The following is a 26,657-nucleotide window of genomic DNA, read 5'->3' as shown; positions in this document are numbered from 1 at the left end:
ATTTCACGCATTTTCACCTTACCTTAACATGTATTTTTTTTTAAAGCAAACATATTGAAATCATTAAATATATTATATTCATTACATTAATTAATCTTTAATAATAAAATCTATCAAAAAATTCGAATAAAAATAAGTGAAGGTGATGCATAGAAGTAAAGTGTTAGGGGAGTTTGATTTATGTTTAATTTTAAGAAGAGTTCGTTCTGGCATCGAAATTGGTTGTGTGTCCAGAAAGTTTTTTGAAAAAGAGAAAGTGGGAATGAATCCAAATTGGAATCACAAATAGGGAACGTTGACCTAATTGACGAGAGAATCAGGTCAAAGACGAAGAACCGTCGGAGTACCCCTCCATTTTGCATCCATGATCAGAAGAGTCATCTCTATTGCTGATCATTTACGTAAGGAATATTTAGAAAATACATGCAAAGTGAATAAGTGGTGAGTTCCTATTTGAAAGTTTTTAAATATTTATCATTGCTAATTATAGTTCAGGATCTCACAGATGCACTTGAGCTAGTTTAAGACCTTTGGATAAATTGCTCTTGAGCTTCCAGATCTTATACTATAGATGAGCCGCTCTTAATCTTCCAGCGTCTTTTAATAATATAAATTTTTGTTGATTTATTGTTTTATTTCCTTAAAACTAAGAATTTTACGGGCTTAAGATTTATTTATTTATAAAATAAAATGGTCAACCTAAAATTTGCATAAATTAAACCCTACTTTCTATATTTTACTATGATCCAAAGAAATTAATTCTTTGATAACTTCACACGTTCATCCTATTTTCTAGTAATTTTAGGGATTTAATATTTATAAAAAGCATTCGAAACACGTTTTAGACCGTGTAATTTATTTCAAATCAGCATTTTTTGAAGTTAATATTGTTTATAACCGCCTTTCATTATGCTGTTATACGCTCGAATTTCAAGAGTTCGCGAACTACTGGTTGGTTAATGTTTCTAAATGTCTCAAAATTTAGGGCGAATATAGTAAACTCTGTCTCTTTTGTGAACTCAACAACAAAAGAAGGGGACAAGAAATGACTTTATTTATAAAAAATACTCTATAGCATACCGGTGTCGCATCCAAAGTACTCCATCACGTCTAGACAGAATCAACAGAACAAGCAGACCGCTTGTCACCTTTAGTGAGAAAGTCCACTCGGAATTTTATTTAGAGTCTATCCTAAATTGACTCTTCTACTTCTCAACTCATTTATATTGTTTAAAACACCGTTGAAGGATCGATTTCTTTATCAAGGATACAGTAAAGGAATCGCAGATATGCAGAAAAAGAGGACCAACAAACCTCAAGGACTTCTTCAAAGCATTTTTATTGGGTTCGTCCGCGTGTGCTGGGAATGAATCAGTATCATTTCAGGTACATAACAATGCATTCATTGTTAATTAATTACAATCAGGTTTCTACTTACACTTTATATAATTCAATTAAAGTGATGTTTCGATATAAGGAATAAGATTAAAATTTTTAAACACTAGGATAAAAATGGTTATAGACGTATCGAGGTTTTAACCGCAATTTAACAGATTTTTTTCTATCAGTTTGCGATTTACAAGAAAAATTTATACATTTATTGATTGACGAGTGTATCGTGAATCAATAAATATATAAATTTTTGTTGTAAATCGCTAAATTGATCGAAAAAAATCGCAATTCCTTGCTTTAAATCGACCATTTTTGCCAATTTTCTTTCATTTTTATAAGTAAAAACTCTTGGTAATTTTTTCGAAATCTTGGAAATTGACCAAAATTGGAGTGCAATTTACACACCTGAATGCACTAAATTATAATTCGAAGTTGTAAATTCGTCTCCTGAAGCAATTAGTGTCCCCATTAAGAAAGATGCTCTTATAAACTAACGAGATGTGTCGTGTCTTTTATAGGAAACTATACTTTATCATTCAAAAACTGATATTATTTATAGGAAAAAAGCAATAATTTATTAAACTTAACATGTTAAAAAAGGCTCTTTTATTGCGCTAAACATCTCTAAGTTCTAATTTATATCCCACATTAATATAGCGAATGAAGGATGAGCAGAGCTTATTGTGTAACTGACAATTGTGCAACAGCATCCCTTCGACTCCACGACCTCATTCATAAATTAGGAAATAATTAATTTCTCGACAATAAAAATTACAGTTTAACAAGTGAAAATTATATGATTTCATTCGAGAAATTCGTCATTGTTGTCACGAACGCATCGCAGTTAAGTGGGGAGGTTCTTTAAAAGCAGCAGCAGCACGTGGGTAGCTTGGTGGATACGGTCGAAAGAAGAGTATATTAGAGGCCCTCCGAGGGGTGAAAGTAGCTTTAGTTAAGAATTAAAGGGTGCAAAAGTATCTAAACAACTCAAAAATATGCCAATAAAAGTCTAGACTTTCACACAAAACGGTAGAAGGGTGCATTTTTGTAACGTAACGAGTAGGGGAGCGGAACGACAAAGAAGCCAAATTTAAATGGACAAAGGCATGGTGTGTGTGTGAGTGCGTGTGTGGAATAGCGAGCATGCGCGCTAGACGGGAGGATCGTCTCGATTCACCACACACTAGCATTAGGCGATCAGAAGCGGGCGGGTTACGTTCTCCGTTGGGTGACGATGCGGTCGCTAGACACCCCCTCGTCACATCTTTAACGAGATGTAGAACGTTATCGGTATCAACACCCTCTCCACCTCATCCATGGCTACCTTCCCGCGGACTAGAAATTCGCGGAGTGTGAGTCCACCCAAGAGGAAACCTAAACTGGATGCTGCGGCTCTTCCTTTTCGGAGGTAAGTCGCCATTTTGGATGATGTAGGGATGCTGGGGTTGCCGCCGAATTCTAAGCTTCCCAACTATTATCAATTTCCTTATCTTTACAATCATAAAACTACACTTAACCGTTCCTCCTTCCTTCATCCCCAACCCACTGTAACCCTATTAAACTACCCTAATTGAGGTTACGTATAGAAAACGAGACGTATGTTTACTACAAAGTGCGGTGTTTAAAACTTGATAAACATCCAGACATCGATCGGGTGACCTTACGCGTGACGTCAGATGTGATACACGAATTACGTCAAACATAATTCATTTTTATTTGTTAACGCGAACGTTTTCGATCGAGTTCTAGGTCTTAACTCGGATTTTAAAAAGTGTGTGCTACTCCGTGACGTCAGAAGAGTGGTCCGTGACAAAGAAGTTGCTTGTGCAGCGCAGCTATAAGTAGAGATGCTGAAAGATTAGGTTTCGTCAGCCTTAGTTGTCGTGTTTTTTCTAATAACCTCTAACCACTAACATTAACACTACATTGCCGTAACGCCTACGTGCTGTACACGTTGCGTAAATTCTTATAAATAAAATTTAAAAAAAAAGCAATTTTCGATTCAAAAAACAATTTATTTTTTTTGTATAAAGCGTTGTAGCGTGTTTCTTTTTACCTCCTCCTCGCGTGTTTTATGATTTTATATTAGCTTCACTACCGAATTTATGTCTACGAAGATGGTGTGTACTCGAAAGATGCTCTTGCACGAGTACCTCTATCGAAGTAAAGTGGAGCGAGATAAGAGAAGATAATGAAGAGAAGGGATTTTAAGAGGTTGAAACGATGGAAACGTACCAAATTTCCATTTTCTGTCCCACTTGTCATTGTAGTCATTGTGTCTATGAAATCGGGGATGATGAATTACTCCATCATGACTCAGAACAGTGCGTCATTTTGGTGTACAAGTAACTCAGGAGCGAATCAATCACGAACATGTGCATCGCTTCCATTTTGATGAATTTAAATTAACTTAATTAGTCTCTCGTAATAACGTTAATTTCTATTGTTGTTTCTATTCTTTTATACTTGAATTCTACACAAAAACTTAAAAATCCTTATTGTATTAAAGAACTGCTAGATGATCTAAAAATAGAATTATCGAGGGTCGAACCTTTACACCCGATTCTGGGAGGACCTCTCTAACACACTTCTCAAACGCGTTATTCTGCGTGTCACCAGCTTGTTTAATCAGAAAAAATTACGCAATTTCAAGGTCTTTTAAAGATAATTAATCTTCTTTAAATAAAATAAACACTTGAAATTATTAATATTAATATTTTTCAACCTTAAACCTTGTTTAAAATATCAATTGATTAATTAAGGAATATGTTTAGGGGATTGCGCTCTATCTATTGAAAGCTTTAATATTGAAAGAATAAGCAAATTTTTTTTTCCACTCAAATTTAATATTTAAAAAAGCTACGAAATTTAAAATTTATGATATTTTTTCACGTTATTTATTCATTGTTTCCTAAGATAATTAGACAGTGTAACTGTAAAGATGTTCTCTGAGAGTTCTTCCTCCTCTCGAGTCACGTGTGCCTAAATACTTACCATCTGTTCGGTTCCGTGACGTAATGGTCTCGTCTAGAAGATGAGATGAGTGAGTCCAGTTAATTCTTGGAATATCTATCGAGTAAATGTATTTAATCAGAGTTTGTTTATGTTTAATAAATGACTACAGACGGAATCTAAGCTCTGATGATAAAAAAAACAAATTATTTTTGGAAAAGAACCATTGGGGAATTTTTCATCAACAAAAACACACTAGAAAAGAGTTATTTACTCGATAAATTACGTGTTTGTTAGAATCTCCTTCGAATTCTTCATTAATAAAGAATGTGAGATTAGAAGAGATTCATCGATTTTCTGCTCTTACTTCTCCTTAATCCCTATTGACATCAATTTTACCCCTCCCTTTAACTGTTGGATTTCTTCTTCGTTGGAGATTTCGACATCGATTTTTAGACGAAAACAAACCATAAACAACTCGGAAAATAAACGAAAAATATTCTGTGCTGTCTGGAAAAATAATCCAAAAATATCCTTAAAAATGGGGAATTTTTAGGGTGTTTTCGGAATATTTTCTGAATATTATGGCATTTTTCGGGATATATTGCGAAAATAAACTGAAATTTTTAGGATATTTTCAGCACATTTTTCTTACTTCGGTATATTCTGAAAATTTCGTGAAAATGTTACGAAAATATCCTTTAAATTGTAGGAATTTTTTGGGAATTTTTTTGGTATATTTTCTCGAAGTTCAGGATGATCATAGGAATTTAATTGGAAGGATTTTTGAATATTTTCCTTAAATTTATTTTTTACGAAATGTTGTTAGGGATTTTTACAGTATTTTTGCAATTTAGTTTAGGGAATTTTCGGGATATTTTTTGTACTTCAGGATATTCGTTAAATTAAGAAAGCTTTCGGAGTTTTTCCCTGAACTCTGAATTATTTTTTTTTTCTGAAATTAATTAAGGAAATGACGATTTTTTTGAAATTTAAACATTTTTTCTTTTCAAAACAATGCTTAAGATTCCTACTTAATTTAGAGATTTTTCAATATATTTTTGTAATCATTTTTGAGCTTCAGATAATTTTCATGAATCTATTCTAAATATCAGGGATTATTAATACATTTTTCAGGGAATTTTCAGTAGCCTATATGTTTTCAACTTTGAGATAATTTATTTTTAAAAATATTTTCCCTAAACTTCGAGATATTTTTCAGAAATTGATTAGGGAATTCTCAGGATTTGTTTTAATTATTTTTCTTATTTTCTCGTTTCTATCTTAATTGAACGTCACGCAAATGTCAGCCAAAGTTAAGTTTATATTTAACAAAAGTTTTTAGTGTAAATTTTTCTAAATTTAGCATTTTTTCCGAATTGAAAATTATAATTCTACAGAAATTTTTTAAAAAAATGTTTAAAATGGCATAATTCTTCTTTAAGAAAACTTTATAAATGACGCTGGGTCGATAAAAATGACGTCTTCGAACTCATAAAATTGATAAAGAAATGGATATAGACTCATAAATTACGTCACGAGCCATAAATTTCTGTTAAGTTACTCATAAATGACGTCACATATTATCGAAAGGAATTAATAAAGATATACGTAAAAAAAATGAAATAAAATATAAGCAAATCTATAACCAAAAACATTAAATTTTATAATTAAAATACTAAATTTAATTTTACGTATTTTGATTTTTTAATTTAATTTTTAAAATGAAAAAAAAATTGTTCCTTATTAAATCGTTGTTAGATTTTTTGTATGAATAAAATAGTTTTTAAATGGAAAAATCAATTAAAATATTGTTAAAAATCTGGAAAAATATTAGGAAAAAGTTATTTAAGTTTTCATTTTTTGGATTCTTTTTTAATCAAAAAATGTATAAATTGAGCTTAAAAATCCACTTAAATCTTGAATTTTTATATGAAAATCTATGGAAGGAGTTCAGAAAGTAATTTATGGCTTCAGTTTTTTGAGAATTTATTTTTGAAAAATCCATAAACGGAGCTGCAAAATTCATTTATGCTGTAACTTTTTTGAATTTTTATATCTGAGAGAAGCTTGAAACATTATTAAAGCTTCAGTTTTTTGGAGTTTTTAGCCAAAAAAAATCCACGAAAAGAACGATTTAAAAAGTCATGTAAGCTTCGATTTTTTGATTTTTTATGGAAAGAAATTACGAAGGAGCTCCAAAATCTTATTTATGCTTCAGTATTGTATTTTATTTTTCATGGAAGGCACTCAGAAAAATCATTGAAGCGTTATTTTTTTAAGTTTTTACCAAAAATCCAATGAAAAGACTCGTAAAAATCACTTAAACTTCAATTTTTAAAAAGAAAATTTGGAGATTTTTCTGAAATTAATTCATTGTTTTTACAACGCAAAAATCGGTAAAGGGAAAAAACAAACATAATGACCTTAACGTCCTTAAAAGGAACTGTTATGGCATACATCCTGATTTCAGAAAAAGGAAATGACGTATGAAACCTATCATCGATAGCAACTTCCGTTTAGAAAATTGCCATTTCTACTTTTCCTTTCGAATATATATATATATATATATATATTAAAAATGGACTGACATGTGGAAGTGCTGGAGGTGAGTTTAAACCCATTTTCATGCTTAATTTCTAAGTCGAGGAGGCAAAAATATCTCTAAATTTAGAAGAAAAACTTTTCCTTTTTCTTCCTTTTTATAAATGCTAATGTTACAAGGGGGTCTTTTTCTTATCATCATCGCGTGTAGGAGGGAAGAACCAGGAAATAATTCAAATTAAATTAATTATAATTGGGTTAATTAATGAATTTTTAATACAATTTCGGTTTAATTGATGAAAACGGACCGAAAATAAAGAGGCATTATTGCTGTTTAGCTTCACGTAATGATTTTTGGAAACATTCGGGTCATTCACCTGACGTGAGAATGAATATAACTGATATTTTTGGATCTTCTCCACTGATGTTTATAGCCTGTATGTTTGTTTGTTCGAAAATATTTCAGTAAACTCTATTATATCTTTGTTCTATTTTTGGTTTTTCCAATACTTTCGAACGGTTTTATTAGACAAGTTGTCACAATGATTAAACGTTCTTTGATAAACAGTGAGAAGTCTTATAAACGACTATTTTATAATTGAATATTGGTCATTATAGCAGTGAAAAAAAGGACATTAGAAGTTAAACGTCACGAAGATTAGGTTTTATGGCGATTCGAATTAATTAAATCGTTCAACGATTAGACAAACGGACTCACGCAGTTCATTAATTTATTTAGAATTATTATGTCCTTCAATAGTGTTAAACTGCGTAGAAGGACCAAGGTCGTATTCCATAATCTCTCCATATCAACAGAGGGTCAAAGTATTGATATAGCCAAATTACGTAGGCTTACAACCCACAACAATAAAGGAGTATACAAGCAAACCTGTTTACAAGAACTTTCTATTTGTTTCCTATCCCAGAAATTTATAAACAAATGAGAAATTTTTGGCAAAACTCAATTTATGAAAGGTTTAAATGATCACGTGGCGGTTTCCACCCTCCAAAAATAGAAAAAAAGAGGCCCCCTTCTGCTTTACGACCGGAAGAAGGTAGTTTCCTTAGACGAAAACACGGGATTTATTGTAAAGAATTTTGGCAGTTTTAGAAGAAAAATAAGAAACTCCTATCCTTGAAAGATGAACTTGTAATTCGTGACCTTCTCTTCTATTATTCTTGAAATTTTTATGAGTTAGGAGCGTAATTTTCCAGATATACTAGATGGGGATTTTTGTTACTACAAGTAGCACACGTTAAAGTACCACGTAAAGATAAATGAGGGAGAAAATACTACTAGCTACCGTTTAATTAATGAACGTTTTCTATCCTCCACACACAACTGGATCAATATTTAAGGAATAAAACTACTGGAAGCTTCAAGATTCTGGTTGTTTACTTAAGAAACAAAAAGGAAAAAAAAACAGAGAACAGGCAATGTTCCAAATCGATGTTTATTCAAAAGAGCAATTGTTTTTTTCCCTGTTCGTGAATGTTTTGTATAGAGAACACTTTGCTTATTTCTATTGTTAAAAATTGTCGTAGATAAGATGTTTAACCATGTTTACACGTAATGGATGCAAAACTTAGCAATGAAACCTGCTGCTCTGCTATTAAAATATATACACTTCAAGGCTATTTTTATCGGAATGTGGGATGCCGATTGCAACACGCTCCTGGTTAGTTATTTATTTAACACATTGCTCTTCTATATTTAATTAATCTATGCGGGGGTAACGATAGCAAAATTGCTAATTTAGCGTTAAAATGAGGCGTTTTAGATATAAACCATCATCAATTATTCAGCATTTTTCTGTTAAAATGGCATTTAGATAATTTAAAACGTGTAGATTTGCATGTAAAACATTATTTTATATGTAGAAAATCGTGTTAAATATTCAATTTTTATAGTTTATCCAGTGATGATAATACACGAATTTGTTAAGAGAAGCTAAGAGATTTTGATCTTAATATCTAGAAAATGTAGAAATTCGTTAATTTTTTGTATAAAACTTTTAGAAAAAGGGAAAAGAAAATAGGATAATCTATCCTTTCCTAGAAGTCGTCAATCCTTTTATTGAAGCAAATGGCATTGTGCCAGGGTTTTATTTTCTCTCTGTGGACACATTGGCAAACATGATTCTGCACTTTTGCCAGCATTCTCTTCTATGGATATGGTCTTTGATGTATTTTTAAGATCGATTTAAATGAATTAAAACCGAATTGAAGCATCAGTCGATCGTTATTTAAACATTAGTAAAGCTATCAATAACAATCACTTTGGATAATTTGTAAAAAAAAAGAAAAATGGTCGATTTCATTTTCCAATACAAATTATCCAAAGTGATTGTTCACTTTGGATAATTTGTATTGGAAAATGAAATCGACCATTTTTCTTTTTTTTTAAAAAAAAAAATTTAAATTCAAACTAACCAATCAGGAATTGATTGTTATTTAAATATGAGTGGAATTATCAATTACAACCACTCTCGATAGCTCGTATTGGATAATAAAATCGGCAGTTTTTTATTTTTTTAAATTCAAGCAACTAATCACGAATCGATTTTTTTCTTCTCCCCTTGAGTTTTAATTTAGTAGAGGATAATTATGGACCTCTTTTCTGAAAATTCTCGATATAGAGGAGTCTGTTGGCAGTCTCCCTCTCTTTCTTCTCTTCTCCTGTATAAAAAAGAGGCATTACCGGGGTTACACGGACGAAAAAAACACACAAAAATGGATGCTCTCTCTCAACCTTTAATGGCGATTTTCTCATTTACTGAAGTTTCATTCCTATCAGCACATTTTTTTGTATACTTAAAAATAATCGTTGGGTTTGTTTATAATTTTTCTGTTTATATAATTTAATTAAAATATTTTCGTCCATTCCGTAGAGTTAATCTGGGGAATTGTAATTGTATACAATTGTATACAATTAATACTGTATATACAATTACATAACTTTATGGAATTAATAAATGAAAATCTATAGATTAATACACGAAATTTTGCATAAATTAATATACAGTATGAATTTACATAAATTTGTGCGATAGAATATGTGGGATTTATTCTATAAATATCACTTTTGCAATGATTTTTATAAATAAAACGTTTAAAATATTTATTTTAAATTGTACAAAGTTAAAAATGTTTTAATAGAATTAATTACTATTAGAATTTATAAAGTTTTAAATAAATATTAAATAGCGTAACTCAATGTTTAAAGATTAATAACTTAGTTTTTCAACAAGTCGACCGCGATCTCCAAGAATTTTCGAACCGTAACGTTATAGCGTTCCAATTGGAACAAGATTGAGAAGTGCTCTTCTGTAAACTTTTTCAGCTTATAATTTTGACATATCAATATAATTAGATATTATTTTAGAAAAACGTGAAAAAATGCTATAAATATATGAATATGTGTATTTTCAGCGCCAATCCAGAGCCTCTGGAAGAAATGGGTGAGTCGTCTCCTCAAGAATCTTCAAATCCACTTTCTCCAGTGGGTTAGTAAACTAATTTAATATATTATTCTGAGGATTTTTAATGGTTTAACCATGAATTAATCTTGATTTATAACGTGCAGCAGAAAGACTTGCTGGATATGTCTCTCCGTTAAGAGTTAGGACCATGAAAGAGTACGACCAGGTAGCTTCAAATTCTGCTTCTTATCACTCATTGCACACTTTTAAAATTCATTAAAAATTCATAAAACTGTACCTTTTTTTAAAGCAAATATGTGAGTTAAAGAAAGAGAATTTTCACTTGAAGCTAAGAATGTATTTTCTGGAAGAAAAAATGGATAAGAAATTCGAGGGAGACATTCTAGACTTACATAAACTTGTAGGTTAAATGTCCTTAATATTTTATACTAAAAATGAATTATTTTTTTATATTAAAGATGTCTTAAGGATTATAAGTTTCTTCTTACAGAATTTGCAATTGCAAGTAGATGCAGAATCTCTTCGTAAAGAACTAGAGCAGAAACATAATTTGTTAGAAGAAGCTCTGTGAGTTTAAAGCAAAAAATACACCTAAAAGTATGAAAAAAAATTCTAAACTTATTCATTAACATGTTTCTAATTTTCAGAGGGACTTTGGAGAAATTAGAAAATAATCACAAACAAGAAATTCATTCCATCAAAACTAAGAACAACAATGAGAAGACCCTTTTAGAAAAAAAGATAAATTTATTACAGAAGGTAAAATTCTCAAAATTTTTTATAATTAAAAAAAATTCATTAAAAATTATTAAATTTTCAACTATTTTCAACAGCAACTGTCAGTAAATAATGTTAAATATGGTTTAGAAGAACTGGATAGCAGTAGAAGGGTTTCTACATCAGATCCGAACCCGAATCCGGAGGTATTTTTTGTAAACCTTTGAACATATATTCTCATAATTAAATAATCATTTTATCTATATCGTTAAAATTTGAATAGTTGCTCACAAGTTGGACAAAGTTTGAGTGCGACAGACTGCTCCAAAGTGAAAAGCAAGAATTAAAGATGGCGATCACTACGCAAGGGCAAGAATTACAGGTTACTAAATACATTTCTCACGTTAAAAATTCGTAACGTACATAGAAATTTTTTAAACTCGTGAACGTATTAAATGTCTGTAACCTTATAGGCAAACAAGTTACAGTTAGAAGAATGTACGAAGAGAGAGAGAAGCCTCGAAAATGAATTGAAAACTCATAAAATGATGGTACAAAATCTAACAGAAACACTTCAAAATAAAGATAAAAATATACAGCAGCTGAAAGAAGCTTTAGAATTAAAGTCTGGAGCTATAGATATGATAAACAGCGCGGTTCATACAGCAGTATATAAAGCTACTATGGCAGCGAGAAAGGGAGATAAAATAGGGATAACAGCAGCGAGAGAGGAGTTAAAAGCAGTTTTGAGGAAGGTAAAGGAATAAATATTTTAGTTAAATTGAATATTCTTCATTTGATTTATTCTAATTTTGTATTATTATTATTATTATTATTTAATTTTAGATACTGCTGCAATGTAACGAAGATCTAGAGGGAATTGATAGATACGACATTTCGGAACGTCTTCAATATTTGCAAGAGGAACTAGCAATCAAAGACGACACTATTAAAGTAAGTATTGAAATTAATTTGAATTTTACCTTTCCTAGTACTTACTTTAAGCGTTAAAGTTGGTACAGATCCCTAATTTTTATGTCCAAATCAGAATATATGCAACTCTGTTGTCAGTTCATGAAATGGAATTGATACTAAAAGTTTAATCGAAAAAATATGATAACTATTTTGTAAAATAAACCAAATTAACTTTCAGACTCAGCAAGAGGAATTAGAAAAGTCATCTGAGAAGATTAACACTCTTCAAACAACTCTTCAATCTTTGCAAAGTGAAGTAACTCAGAAAGCAAAGCAGTATTGTGAAAAAGACTCCCTCATCAATCGTCTCCAAGCTTCGTTAAAGGATGCCGAATGCAGAATAGAAGTAATTATAGAGATTTTCGTGAATTTTTCTAATTTAAAATTATCATCTTTTAAAGTTCGTTTTATTTTTCGTGTAGAATCTGTTAAAGGAACAAAACGAAATCATCACAATAAGTAAAAAATCACTCCAGACTTTACAATCCAACATCAAAGATAAAGATTCCATGATTCACGATTTGCAAAAGAACATCAAGAAAACTTTAGAACAGAAAGAATACGAGATGGATAAACTTCAGAAGGAATTAATGGACAAAGATAGAGATTTAGCATTAGCAAAACATAACATAGACTCACTTAACATGGATGTTTCTGCTAATAAGAAAGAGTGCGAAGGAGTGAAACGCGATCTGGATGATTACAGAAACAAATTATTCAAATTGAGTAACGAAACCAAAAATGTCACCGAAAATCTAGAAATTGCAACAAGAGAACTCAATGAATTGAGGAAAAATAAAGAGGAAGAAAGAAATAAACTGACAAAAGATTTGCAAGACATGAAAAAAGAACTTCATGCAAAAGATTGTAACATTGTCCAACTTCAGAAGTCCATCAAGTTCAAAGATGAGGAGTTAAATCAGATAGAAGACGATTACAACAAATTGCAAAATAAAGTAGAGAAATTGGAAAATTTCTTGATGCAGAAAGAAGAGGAAGTCTTCACATCGTTTCAGATTATCGACGAAATGAGAAGAATCATACAGGGTTCCATCAGCAAAGATAAATTGCAAGAAACTAAGAAGTTTCAAAGTTTCGATAACCAAGATATATCTCAATCGGTTATTTTAAAAGATTTGAAATTAAAATTGGGAAATCTACTGAATCAAAATTATACGAATTTCTCGACAGAATATAGTAAACAATTGGAAGTTACAGTGGCTTCGCTTCTGCAACACGTATACAACAGTCCTCAGAAATTCTCTCAACCTTGTGGCAAATTAGAAGACATGCAATGTCTACTTAACACCTTTCAGAAGACTGCTGACGAGTTGAATAATTGCAAATGGAAAAAGTATGAAAGTAAAAAAGACAGTGGCTTGAATCAGTTATCAGACCGTGTCAGTGAGAATCAGCTAGGAAATATACCAGCAACGCACGATAACACGGATAATACCAATTATCAAGTGGATTGTCAAGCACATGTGGGATCTATGCAGGGATATAACGGACGTGAAGATATCGAAACAGAGATCGACAATCGGTACAAGGTGAGTCTTGCACGTTGTATATTTGTTTTCTACACTCACCTGAAACAAAGTGGCGGAGAATCTTCGTGCTTCAACATAAGCCAAAAGACACTCTGGCTTGTCCATAGGGTAGAGAGCTAATACACTCTTACTTCAGGATGAGCTAGAAGACATTCTATCCCATCTTTCACATTCGGGATACATAATTTAATACTAATATTCTTTTTTATTTTTAGACAAATATCGAGCCGATTTATTATTACAACAACGCTTTGAAAGATTTACCTCGTAGCTACAGCGATTTAGCCTTGCGAATATCGGATTCTCCTCCTCGACAGAGATCAGTGGAAAGTCTACCTGCCGAAATAGAAATGCACTACGAAGGCTGGAGTCCTGATTTCCTGCCACCTCCCATTCTACCTCAATCACCTTGTCTTTCTTCTACAGCAACTAAAGAAAAAAGCTATAGAGAAGAAGCGCATCTTAACAATCTTTGGTCTCAGAGCTTATCACACTTCGGCCATTCTAATGATATACAAGAACTGAAAGAGGAGATCTGCGTGTTGGTCCTTAAACTTCGACAATTATGGGAACGGAGTGTGGATCCTACAAGGAAAAATGCAGATAAACAGTATACGGTAAGTTCACCTTGAAATTACATTAAAAATAACGGAATGACCTTAAGTATGGCATGAAACTTTATTCTATGTGAAACAACACGGAAAAGTTATATATGGTACCATTTGAAGTGAAAGATCGTCGCAATGTTGTTATTTCCAGTTGAGTTGCAATGTTTCACATGTTGTGATGTAGCTGGAAATAGCTTGTTTGTTGGAAGAATTGCATAATGAAAATGCCAAAAATGTTACAAATTCTTTAACAGTTTGCACTATTTTATAGAAACGTTTTATTTTTCTTTATTCATTCTACATTTAAGATTTTAAAAAAGCATTAATTCCTTTTGAATTTCTAAACAGAATGGAAATAAGATACGTACGCCTCTGTCAACATTCGATAAACAAGTTTTTATACTGTTAAATGCATGAAAATTAGCATAATTGTCAGATATTATTACATGAATTGAAATTCTAAAGCAACAAACTATTCAAAGTAATCGTTACTTAAGATTTTCGTAATCAATTTAATCACAGGGCCGCACTTTTCTGAAAAAATTACGACGTTACATTGATGGAAATTCTTCCAGATGTTACTCTTTCTTTCAGGAAGAGGCCATTTTAGTTCATTGTATTAAGTTGATGAGCTTTGAGTTATTAATATTTCATTAAACATTTATTCAGTTTTGAAGATTACTTAATTAAAGATGTTTATTAATTCGATTTTTTTGCTTTTGATTAACTGAGGATTGTGTGTGTTGAGCCATATATGAGATTCATCTTGATAAATCCTCAATTTTCTCTAAATGAAAGTTTTATTTTTTAATTAATTTTAAAAACTGTTATTAATAGATGCACGGTAAAGAACTGGACATGTTGCAACAACAGTTATGCGAATCGGAGCAATTAACTAGAAATCTTCAACAACACATGGCTGAAATGGCCATTTTTCTCAAGCAGCTGTTAGAAGTCGAACCGAAATGTTTGCAATGTGGAAACTCTGAAAGGAATCTTGAAGATGTTGCAGGTAATAATTATTTTTACATAAAATTGACATCTTACACAAAGGTTCAATTTGAACATTTAAGAATAACAGTTCACTTCGTATTTCAGATTTACCACAGACGTCAGATTCTTGTTACCAATTTAACTCTAAAGATATGATACAGTCTCAAGTCTATGAAAATCAGAGGTGAGCATATTACTTTGTATGAATTAATCTGTTTAGCAAAATTTTTTAACTGGAATTTTTTGTAAAAGATATGAAAATATTGATCCACCGGAACGTTTCATGGAATTGTGTGAAGAAAAACGCGATCTTCCGGATAAATCCCTCAACTATAATTACAGAGATGAATCCGAATACTTGAATAGTATAGGAGGTGTAAATCGCAAATGGTGGTCGGCTTCACCTCTTCACATCTCACAAGGCAAATGGGCAGAGAATGAAGTGACAAAAATTCCAGATAGTGACACTTGGAACGGCACAGAGCAAGTCGTAGTTTTAGAAGCTAGCGACAGCGATGACATATTGCTTCTTCTAAACGATCGCGGTTTACCCAAAGACGTTTTTCTCTGCAATAATCTTCAACAATCCTGGAGCAGTCAGTCTTGCTTTCCTATTCAGAATTCATCTCCGTGCTTGAGCAAAGATGTAAATAATAGTAAAAAGATGGATAACAAATTTCAGCAATGGGTGGACTCTCTACCAGATAAAGGAGGAGGAGAGCAGAGGAGCCAAGGACCCGGACTTTCACATTGGTCTTCCGATTCTGATATCTGGTCGGAACCAGATAGAGAAGTATCCATGCAGAGAATTGGAGTGGACTTGGGAGCCATTCAGTCACTATCCGGAGAACCTATTGGTCCAATACTTAAAGCACCTGCCTCTCACAAAACTCATTTACAGCCAACACTCAACAGGCTCGATAGTTCAGATGATAGTCCTCCTCCCACCAACAGGACTTCACCCTCTTCTTCCAGTAGAAGTGAGTGTAGAAAAATCTAACTTCTTCAAATAAAAAAACTCGCAAATTATAATTATACATTATATTTTGATTACAGGTAATCATCCTAGTAAATGGAAACAGAAGCTAGAAATCTACTTACACAAGTTAGAAGGTTTAATTAGTACGTTGAGTTTAGAACTACAGCATCATCGTAACTTGAGTGGTGAAGTTGTGGCGCAACTTACTATGCTTCCTGCTTGTGAAAAGGTAAGGAATTTAACCATTTTCATCTTCAGAATAAAGAAATTCTTACTGAAAATCTTAAAAATATTACAGGATATTGTAAATTCTGGACTATCCACGGTGGTACAAGATTATTCTCAGACTATGACATTGTTGGAAGAGAGAATTTTGGAACTAGTTTCGGACAATAAACAGCTACAGGAAATAATACAGAAAAAATTATCCGGAAAAGGATATAGTAGGAAGAGAACTTCGACATCAGACAGCTCACAAAAAGTGATGAGTCGAAAATCCAAAAATCTTCAAGCAAGCGTGTTAAAATCACCAAACAAATTCTCATCTAAACAAGAAGAAAGGAGTGAAACCGAATCTAAAATAGCAGAATTGCAGACTAAAATTAAAAAATTAGAATCATTGTTAGATAAAAAGAATAAAGAATGTGAAAGATTGTTAAGAGCTAACGAGATTTTGGAAGCTAAGAACAGTTACACCTGCCCCTTAGGAAGACACGAAACAGAAGACAATCAAACTAACACGGAATGGGATAAGGAAGAAGTGAAGAATCTTAAACAAGAAATCGAAAAACAAGAACAGAGAGAAAGGCAAATCGAATGTTTAGTATTGCAGATGAAAGAGGAATTAGAAAAGAAAGATCAAATGTGGCAAGGTGTACAGAATAAATTACTGGAATACAAAGATGTTAACGAGCAATTAGAATTGATGTGCAAAGAAAAAGATTGCCAATTAGAAAACGCTTACGAAACAATTAACAAGTTGCAATCAGAAAATTTTTCCAAAGAACATGAAATTACTAAACTGAACGAAATTATTGAAGAATTGAACCAGGAAATCGAACAATGCAGACAAAGATCAGCAAGACTAGAAGAACTGAATGACGACCAACGTTTAGAACTAGAACAAACAAAATTAAAAGTGAAAGAAATCGAAACAAAATGTGCCGAACTTCAGAAAAGTCTTCAAGAATCGAATGCTTCAAAGTCTGATCTCATCAGTAAAAATCATTCGCTGGAAGATCGATTGAATGCGACAGAAAAGAAACTAGAATACCAAAAAGTGGAGAGGGAGAAACAGATGATGGAGAACGAAACGAAAGCAAAGAGAGAAAAAGCAGCAATCCAACTGGAGATATCTTCTTTGGAAAATGAAATTAAAGGGTTAAAGTGTCAACTGGATCACGTATCTTCGTTACAAATGGAACAGCAAGGTTGCAAAACTTTCAGCGATTTCGGAAGCAGGAAGAATAGGTATGGATCTTCTAAAATAGCTTTTGATCATTTGTAAACTAATCCTCATTTTCGAGTGGATCAATTTTAATATAATACTTTCTTTATAGTATCGAACTCAGCGAGAGAACAGAAGGCGAAGGAAGAACATCCATATATTTTCCTAACGAACAAGGTAAATGGAAAAGAATTTCTTGAGTTAATATAATGATAGTCTTTAACTTATATTTAAATAACGAGTTAAGTTAAAATTGGTATTCATTCTAAAGCAAAATTTGAATCGCGATTTTATTCACCACTATTTCAGTTAAATTCTCGCATTACGGCTTAACAATAGAGTAAGACCACGTGATTCTTACGGCATAAGAATTCGTGCAATAGCCTACGTACTAAATAATGGGTTCGGATAAATCAGTATGTTTCTAACATATCGCCTAATTTCACTTTAAGACTTTCGTAATCCGCAATTGAAATATGAAAAGTAATATTCTATTGGAGTTTCGAGTTTGAAGGGTCCAACAGAACCAGATAAGATTTAGGTGGTGGTCTGCGAAATGTGATACATTTATCGTTAAAATTGTATTCAGTTACGAACCTTTCGCACGATAGGAAGTTCGTTTAATTTGATCAAAACTTCTCAGATTACACGATAAATAATTGAAAACTTGAATAATCAAGATTTAACTTATTAGTAATGATTAATGTATTTGTTGGACATTGGAATCTCTGGCCACTGTCCAGTTACTATTATTATATTATTGAGAGAATTTGTATATAAATAAAATAGCATCATTATCTGGACATCAACAGAAAAACCACATCAAACTTTCATGATCTCTTTTCTCTTCCAACATTATTATTCCCTCTTTCCGTGGAGTCTACTTTTTCCGAGTTGGATTCGTTTCATGGTCGGATGCCCTTGTTGCCAACCCTCCTCCTCCTCTTCGTAATTCCGGAGTTGGAGCCAGCCAGAGTCACCGGCTTTCGGTAGAAAGCCAAACTCTTATAATGATTGAACTCTCGTATGACGATAAAGTTTCCTGTGTTCAAATCCACAAATGACCAGTGGCCGCTCGATAAGATAAATTGCTGTAAGAAATCTGATCCAGAACTCTATAATTTATAATAGAGGGCATCAATTTCCATCTTTTACCAATGCTGGCCGGCTACCAGCACATTAAGACGAACTAATCAATGAATCCACAGAACTATAATAATTCTAGAAGTCGGACAAGAAGCAATAAACAATTTTTAAATGCGTCCGAAACTCGGAAAGATGCGAATTTTCTTTAGATTTCCATGAAAAAATCATTAACGTAAGCGTTTCTTCCATTGATATTTCGGGAGCAAACCACTGATTATTGGACTGTCTACTATTGAAAGGCAGCGCTATCGATCGAAGAAACGAGTGTTAAACGAATTGGCTAAGTAAGCATTTGACACGCTCTTTCGTGCGTTAAAAAGAAATTTGAACATTTTGGATTGTGAAAGAAACAAGAACGAGATTTTGCAAGGTGAATTAATAACGAAATAATCTATTTTTAGCAAAAGTTATGTCTACAAACAACTTATCGATCATCCGCACGGACACGAAACCCAGTTAAAATTACCCGCAGAAGCGGAGAAAAGCCATCTTTTAGCTTTATACTTTTCATTAAATTTCATAATTACTTACTTTAATTATCTTTATCTTAATTGAAAAATCCTTATAAAGCGTGTTACAAGAATTGAATTCGTGAATGAAACGAGGAGAAATTTAGCATAAATTGTTAAATCGAAGCGATCATTGATTATTGATGGCGATTCTACTCCTTTGAGTAAAAAGTCGAATCTAATCGTTTACTTTCGAATTTGTTGCATCTGGTGGAATGAACTCTGAACTAAATTGATTTTTTGCTGGATTCGATGGTTCTCTAACATGTTTCTTCGATTTTGACGAGTCTTTACAATTTATAAATCACGTAATACGAGAATAAAAGTAAGTTTTAAATCCAACAGAGAACAAATTATGCGGTATAGATGATTAGAATCTATTATTTTTGAGCAATTTTAGAGGCTGAAATCGGTTTGACCCATAAATTTCTAATGAGTTTATGAACATTTTCTTGAGGTTACTTAAAAATAAAACGAAGATATTATTGTTGTTTGTGTAACATTTGGAGGAAGCCAAGACTGATTCAACGACAGAACACGAGAAAAATGTACAGTACATATATGTTATTTTTGGACTAGGTTGAGTTATTGTATTTAGGACTGACACGTGGTGCTTATCACAAAAAAATTACTCGAATTGATCTTGAATGAAGAATTTATTCAAGGAATTGATCCGAAATGGTATAAATTTTGTTCTACGAAAGTATACGTAAATGCCGAAAATCATGAAAAATGGCTGGAGATTTAAACAGAATTTCATTAAAATCAATATATTTAGTAATGTCCTGACGTTCAGATGATCGAAATTCTAGACAAACTAACACTTTGAATAAATGTATTTTTAAGTCGGCACATAGTTTTAGTGACAATGACATCATTGGAAACGAGTCTTTTCTAGGTCTTGGCAGCAAAAATCTCTTTTTACGCAACAAAATGCGAAAGAGAAAAGTAACTTTTACACAACTTTGCATGACTAGAAACTATTTTTATATAAAATCGATTGGATAGGAATTATATAAATAGTTAGTAAGCACGATATTTGGCATTTTTAGTTACAGTCTGGAGACTTTTGCTTTTTAATTATCTTATTATAACAATTTTATGATCCTGACGACTTAATTTACTAGATTCAGCTAACCGTACTAACGAAAACCATGAAAAGAAAAGAAAACTATGATTCTATTTTGATTTACAAACTATACTACTGTATAGTAATGTATAACTTTAATACAGCAATGAATAATTGTGGGTATTTTAACTTAAATTTGTGCTACATTTAGAAGTCATCAACTTTCATTTTCAGTATTGCACGCTTAGAAAGTGACATGATTGATTTTAACCTTTTCCACAACATCCATTGCTTTTAATAATATGGAAAAGGGTAGACCTACTCAAACAACTGAAATATTAATGGCCGTATTCATCAAAGCCATTTCAAATCGAGAATTTCGTAATTCTAGATTAAGAGTTACTTTACTTCACCAACTCAACAGTGGCGTAGCGAGGGGGGTGCAGGGGGTGTATCATGCACCGGGCGCCACTCGCAGAGGGGCGCCCAAATGGTCTCCGAGACAAACTTTGTGTTTCTGGAGGGGGAGAGGGGCGCCAGTTATGTTCGCTACGCCACTGCAACTCAATTAACACTGGATTAGGAAGCCCTCCAATTGAAGTAGGGAACTGTTACAAGCTCCCACTCTTGTAGGCCCTGGTGTGCGCGAATTGTTATGAAAACTAAGTACACGGTTTTAGAGCTCGCAAGTTAGTAGACACTGGATTCTAACGATAAAAGTAACTACACTAATTTCGAGACAGAATTAGCTTAAAAATATTAAAAATAATCGTAACATGTAGTTACGTGCGGTAACCAATATAGAGTCGTAATATAATAGTCAAGCGGAAATTGTAAGCGATTGTTTTATTATGAAAACAAACAAAAAATTCTACTCTTTCTTCATCTTTAAAACTGGATCTGGTGACGATGTAATCGATATAGCTGCTTATTTTCGACGTCTCGTAAGAACTTAAAATCGAATATGTTCATGCGTTTACGAATAATTTAAATAGAACATGAGTCTACCCGTATTCGACAATTAACTCGCCGATAGCAACGAGTTAAATCCAGAATTAATGCGTGATGAATACCGATTTAACTCGAAGCGACTACGGTCGTAAGAGATGTTCTCGTTAAATGTAGTAGGTATTTGAGCCTCTTCCGTAGCAGTTCATTGTTCTTCAGAACAATGGACTGCTACGGTTAGAAATGCTCAAATACCCATTACACTTAACAAGAGCTCTTAAGTATAATAGAACTTTGAATATTTTTCCAACATTCTACATTTATTGTTTATAAGAACAATACGTATTAGGCCTACAGGAAATCCTGGAAACTTCCACGATATGCAAATCATTTTCACAAGAGCTATTGATTAGTTTCGACAAAGCATTAACAATTAACATCAATCCGGTGATTGTTGTTTAGGGTGTCATTTTCTTACATACACACAAGCTTGGCAAGAAACTTCCATCAAAGTATAATTTCGCGAGTTTTAAATAAATTAGTTTCCCTTCTCTGATTTTTTTTAGGCCTGGATCCAACCTCGAGCCAAGAAGAAAACACATTGCTATTGGACTTGGTGACAGAAATGAGACAATTAAGAACCGAACTGAACAACAGTCTGAAAATGAGAAAGCAATTGCAGCAACAAATCAAGAATCCGGGAAAGAGTGGAAGTGACCAAAAATCAAATTTGCAAGGTTGATATTTAAAATTTTCTTAAATAATAGATTTAAAAAAAATTTAAATAATTGGAGTTTTTTTCTTTATTGTAGAATCTGATCAACATTCGACTATGAGTGAACTTTCCCTAGCTGGTAGTACTGGAACATTAACGGGCAGCAGGATAGATAGTCCAAGTGGTGCTAGTGTAGAATCCAGTGACAGTTTTAGTTTCCTTCCGCTTACTAAATTACGTGAAAAGGGTTCGAGTGTAGATAGAAAAAGCAGGAAAAAGTCACAAGAACATCACAAAACTATAAAAGATGCCACGAAAAACGAAATGCAAGAAACTATGTTAGATTTTGCAGAACGTAGACAATCACGAACTTGTAAACTCAGTACCTCTACAGAATCGGAGAATTCTGAAAGAAATGTTGAAGAAACGGAAAAATCATCCCCCACAAACAGGAAAACATTAAAATTAGAACTACCGTCTCGTAGACAAGATACCCTGTTGCTGGCACAAAATTGTGGTATTTTGGGTGGCGAGATGACTCCGCAGTCTTCGGGAAGTGAGCATTTGCAAGGGAGTTCTGTAGATTCGCCGGTTAGTCGAGCACAATTTTCTTCACCCGATCTTGGAATTGAATCGGATCCAAATCGCGAGATGTACTTCCCACCCGCCAAGGTCGAAGAAACGGAAGAGTGGAAATCAATATTTCCTTCCAGAATGTCGGTGACTTCAACACGCTCTGCACCCATCACCGTTGCACTCGATTATTCTCCAGAGTGCGGTGCAGATAATAATGGAAAATCGCATAAAGGTACGGTTCGTATGTCGCAACCCGAACATAGTTCAAGGTTCTAAAAAAATATATAAAAAAATAATAAAAAGGTGTCGTGTGCTTTGCTGCTGCCATTCTCGAACGTCGGTTACTCCAATATGGCACTTGTTCCTCTCACTCGTTTCCTTCTCTCGACAAGCTTTCTTTTTATAACATTTCCATTCTTTTCTAACATTCCTAACAATTCGGCACAGTTAAATATCTAGAGCGCCATATTCTTTTGTCTTCCAGCTGTAATTGCTCAAAATGACTATTCACTTCACGCTGTTGGTCGATTAGAAGATTACGAACTATTAAAGAAAGTAATGGAAGAAGCTCTCACGTGCGTTAGAGGAATCACCTCACGTTTCAAACAATTGTTTTCTGTAATGCCTACCAGTCTGATCAGGGTTTGTACTAGTTATAAAATTTAAGTTTGTGCCTCGAGCTAAATTGCAATTAAAAACATGATTTTCTTTCTTCAGAAGCACGAATATACTGCTCTGAGAGAAATGGAGAGTAAGTGTCACGATGTCATCATGTGGTTGGTAAAGGGATGGCATCTAATCGGTATGTTTCAGTCGACAGCATACATACAAGAAATGAGAGTGAAGAATGTCACGCTATCCAAAGAAGTAAGTACATCATCTATTGCGATTTTTACATTTATATTTAATCTTTAATTTATGTATTTTTTTTTTTTTTTAAAGAATGTCTGGTTGCAAGAAGAATTATTTAATGCCAGGGATGAAATATCACGTATCACCAGGCAGCTCAGAGATGTGACAGATAAGCTACAGGTAATTCTTAGGTGTTGATAACAATTTATGACAATACAAACACCAGAAGACTTCTGAAAAATTAATACTTGAACAGAAAAATTCTATTAGAGTGGCAGTGCATATACCCTAGGGCTTTATGATGAACTTTTTTGAAAAATAAGGTATCTCCTTAAAAGGTCTTAATTACACATTTAAATTTAATAGTACTTTCCTACATAATTAGATTCCAAGAACAGATACGTTTTTATATTAATAAATGGACACACGGATTTTCTTTCTTAATTGTTCAAGATTTAACCCGAAGTTAGACTAAATGCAAGTGAGATCATTAAGGGATAATTCTTAAACTGCTCAAAGCTACTAAATATACTTGTGAATCTTATTGACAAACATCTGCTTAAAGTTATGAATTAACAAGATTAACCATTAAAGAATAATATGAAAGTAAAATTATCTGGATAACAAAATAATTAATTTGTATAAATTATCTGCAGATTGCTAAAGGAGAGAAACAGCTCATGGAAAATACAATAACATGGCATTGTAAGTATATTATTATTTAAAAAGGGAACAGGTATGAATTTTATATATTTTTTTTTTTATCAACCTCACTATTCAAGAATTAAAATCAACAAATCTTGAAAAATCTTCAGTTTCATCACTATAAAAATTTTGTTTCAGTAACAAAAACATGCAGGAAGTTACAAGAAGCAAGAAGCAATCTGATCAGGAAAGATATTCTAGAAATGCAACACTAGAATGAATTTGAGAAACGTGGAAAATGCGTTGACAAAAGAAATGTTCCTTTCTATTCTGTACATGTTGAATAGGTGTACTTAAGTTCTGGCATAAATTCTTGAAGGTAATGTGAATTCTCTAGTGCCAAAAAAAAATCATGTTGTAAAATTTATTATTGAGATGTATAGCAGTAGTAACAACGTCGGTGTCGTGATGTGCCAAAGCGTGTATTAGTGTTTAAGTTAACACGTACATACACATACACCATCCATATTAGTGCCAAACATGTTTTTGCTCACTCGCCAATAAATCACACGAGAACACAGCACAGAATTAAATACTTGCCATTTGGAGTTTCCAAATAGGTGACCGATGAGATGGTATCTTTAGTTTACGTACGATAGAATAACTGATGATTAAAACAATCGATCTAGTCATTTCTATAGCATTTAGATATTGCAACTGCTATACGATATATATAAAATTCAAACACACTTTTTTTATATACATAATGAATGTGAATAAATGTAACTATGTGTAAAATTTGTAACGGCAAGAGGATATTTGGTTCCCTACTCCTCTACTAAGCTTCACTTTGATCATTCTGCATTTTTATATTAACACATGAATGGTATCCAAATTCCAATCATTACTTTGAAATTTTATTATTATTTACTCGATGACACAATCTCAAATTCCTAAAACAGTGACCTTCCGAACCTTGTATAAACATGAACTATACACCCTTTTTGGATACCAGGGCTTCTTCAATAAACACCAAGATTTTTTATAACCTGAGGGACCACTGCAATAAATTCATTGCTATCATTCATACGTACCATCTATATGCGAAGCAATGAGAAATTAACACACTAATATACTGTATTTTCCGGCATATAAGACAACCCCCGACTTTTGAGATTTTCCTGGGTTAAAAAGTTGTCTTATAAGCTGGAAAATTCGGTAGTTAAAATTAACATATTGCTTATGTGATTTGTACAGAGTCAAAATGTATAAAAATATTTTATATTTTGGGTTCAAATATTCAAGAAAATTTAACTGATATGACAAAATTTTGCTAAATTCATATCATTTTAGTCTTACATATTTCTCTAGTTAAAAATTGAACAGAGTACTTAGTTTAGGAGTCCAAAATACGTATTTCAATTAAAAACATTTAATCCATTTCTAAGCTGAAGACTACCAGAATAAAGGCCAAAAATATTTCTAATTTAGGAAATATGGTTTTAGTTTCCTTAACAGTTTAATACCGGTATAATGCCAAATTTTTGCCCAAACATTTTCATGAAATTATTCTAAAAATGGACAAAATTTGGCACTGTACTGACCACACTGCTTAGGTAAGGAAAATACATTTCTTCAATTTCATTTTGGTCATTATTCTAGCAATTCCAGCTTAAAAATGATTGAATAGCGTAGTTTAACTAGAATCATTTTGGCCATTGTTCTAATACTGTACCAAATTTTGTCTATTTCTAGAAGGCTAGATATTAAATTTATCCATAAATTGGAATAGCTACTAAATTTTGAAAATTAAGGTGGTGCTTCCCGAATCAATTTCAACACCGAGAAAGACGAGGTCCTTTCTTCTCACTGCATTTATCGAGCTTCACATCAAACAACCAATTGAATATATGTGCATTCCTCTAAAGTTTGTGTTCAAATGTCCTTAAACATTACAAGTACATAGTTCTCATCTTTAAAAAAATAATATATATAAAACACAATCAAATATGTATATGTAGAACATAAAAAAAATGTGTTTTTAAATGCATTTAAACTTACTCATTTAAGCACAAACAAGATATATGCATTTTTAGGGAATTCATATTTATGATTTTAATCAATATTCAAGCGTAAAATCGCGATGCTCATTTTGGGAATCGAATATCCTCTTGCAAATCCACACACACACACAAATCTACACAAGGAAAATAAGAAACCTGCAAAATGTTTTTTGTGAAATTGTTATTTATACAGAGTGAATTGTAATGTACAGAATATGTGAGAAAGAAAAGTGCAATGTGGTTGTAAAAATGTAATTTATATTTAAAATTTTTTTTTTTTTTGAAAATTTGTTTGAATAAAAAGAAATGAAAATATTAAAATCTCTTCATTGTTAACCTTTCTTTGATTGATTAGAACACAAGGCACCAACACATTGGGGGTTGAGTGGCTTATCACAATTATGCTCATTACACAAGCGGGTAAGGAATGGGCCAGCAACATCTCAAAAAAGTTGGCCAAGATGATTATTCAGTAAGTGGAAGCTTACCATATGGTTATCTGGTTAAATATTCATCATTTTTCATGGATAATTG

General features: G+C 32.4%; 1 protein-coding gene across 3 annotated transcripts; it reads left to right on the top strand.

The window, feature by feature from the left end:
• The first annotated feature begins 317 nt into the window (after window positions 1-317).
• Window positions 318-26,444, top strand: LOC136978205 (CDK5 regulatory subunit-associated protein 2-like). 3 transcript variants are annotated; one of them, XM_067273860.1, is made up of 28 exons: window positions 2,206-2,800; window positions 6,818-6,952; window positions 10,321-10,394; window positions 10,475-10,536; window positions 10,621-10,731; window positions 10,822-10,898; window positions 10,979-11,090; window positions 11,165-11,254; window positions 11,332-11,430; window positions 11,522-11,803; window positions 11,895-12,002; window positions 12,202-12,369; window positions 12,446-13,573; window positions 13,789-14,190; window positions 15,019-15,193; window positions 15,280-15,358; window positions 15,427-16,154; window positions 16,231-16,382; window positions 16,452-17,623; window positions 17,713-17,777; window positions 21,839-22,009; window positions 22,085-22,795; window positions 23,048-23,205; window positions 23,281-23,430; window positions 23,506-23,595; window positions 24,072-24,120; window positions 24,259-25,197; window positions 25,283-26,444. In XM_067273860.1, the coding sequence occupies exons 2-27, from the start codon at window positions 6,936-6,938 to the stop codon at window positions 24,333-24,335; spliced, it is 6,507 nt and encodes a 2,168-aa protein (XP_067129961.1). In that variant the 5' UTR covers window positions 2,206-2,800; window positions 6,818-6,935; the 3' UTR covers window positions 24,336-25,197; window positions 25,283-26,444. The 3 variants fall into 3 exon arrangements, with proteins under 3 accessions (XP_067129960.1, XP_067129961.1, XP_067129959.1); XM_067273859.1 differs by lacking the exons at window positions 2,206-2,800; window positions 6,818-6,952 and adding an exon at window positions 318-441; XM_067273858.1 differs by lacking the exon at window positions 6,818-6,952.
• The last annotated feature ends 213 nt before the right edge of the window (window positions 26,445-26,657 follow it).

The sequence above is a fragment of the Centruroides vittatus genome, unplaced genomic scaffold, assembly GCF_030686945.1.
Source record: "Centruroides vittatus isolate TY-2023 unplaced genomic scaffold, ASM3068694v2 contig_5, whole genome shotgun sequence".
Taxonomy (NCBI): Eukaryota; Metazoa; Arthropoda; class Arachnida; order Scorpiones; family Buthidae; genus Centruroides; species Centruroides vittatus.
The sequence above is the reverse complement of the archived record's forward strand: the minus strand, read 5'-3'. Positions and strand labels throughout refer to the sequence as shown.

Bases quoted from the DNA above. Each gene is read 5' to 3' on its own strand.
- LOC136978205 (XM_067273858.1), top strand. From the start codon at position 2,709: ATGGCTACCTTCCCGCGGACTAGAAATTCGCGGAGTGTGAGTCCACCC. The intron at 10,537-10,620 runs GTAGCTTCAAAT...CTTTTTTTAAAG, and splicing joins CCATGAAAGAGTACGACCAG to CAAATATGTGAGTTAAAGAA. The intron at 13,574-13,788 runs GTGAGTCTTGCA...TTTTATTTTTAG, and splicing joins AGATCGACAATCGGTACAAG to ACAAATATCGAGCCGATTTA.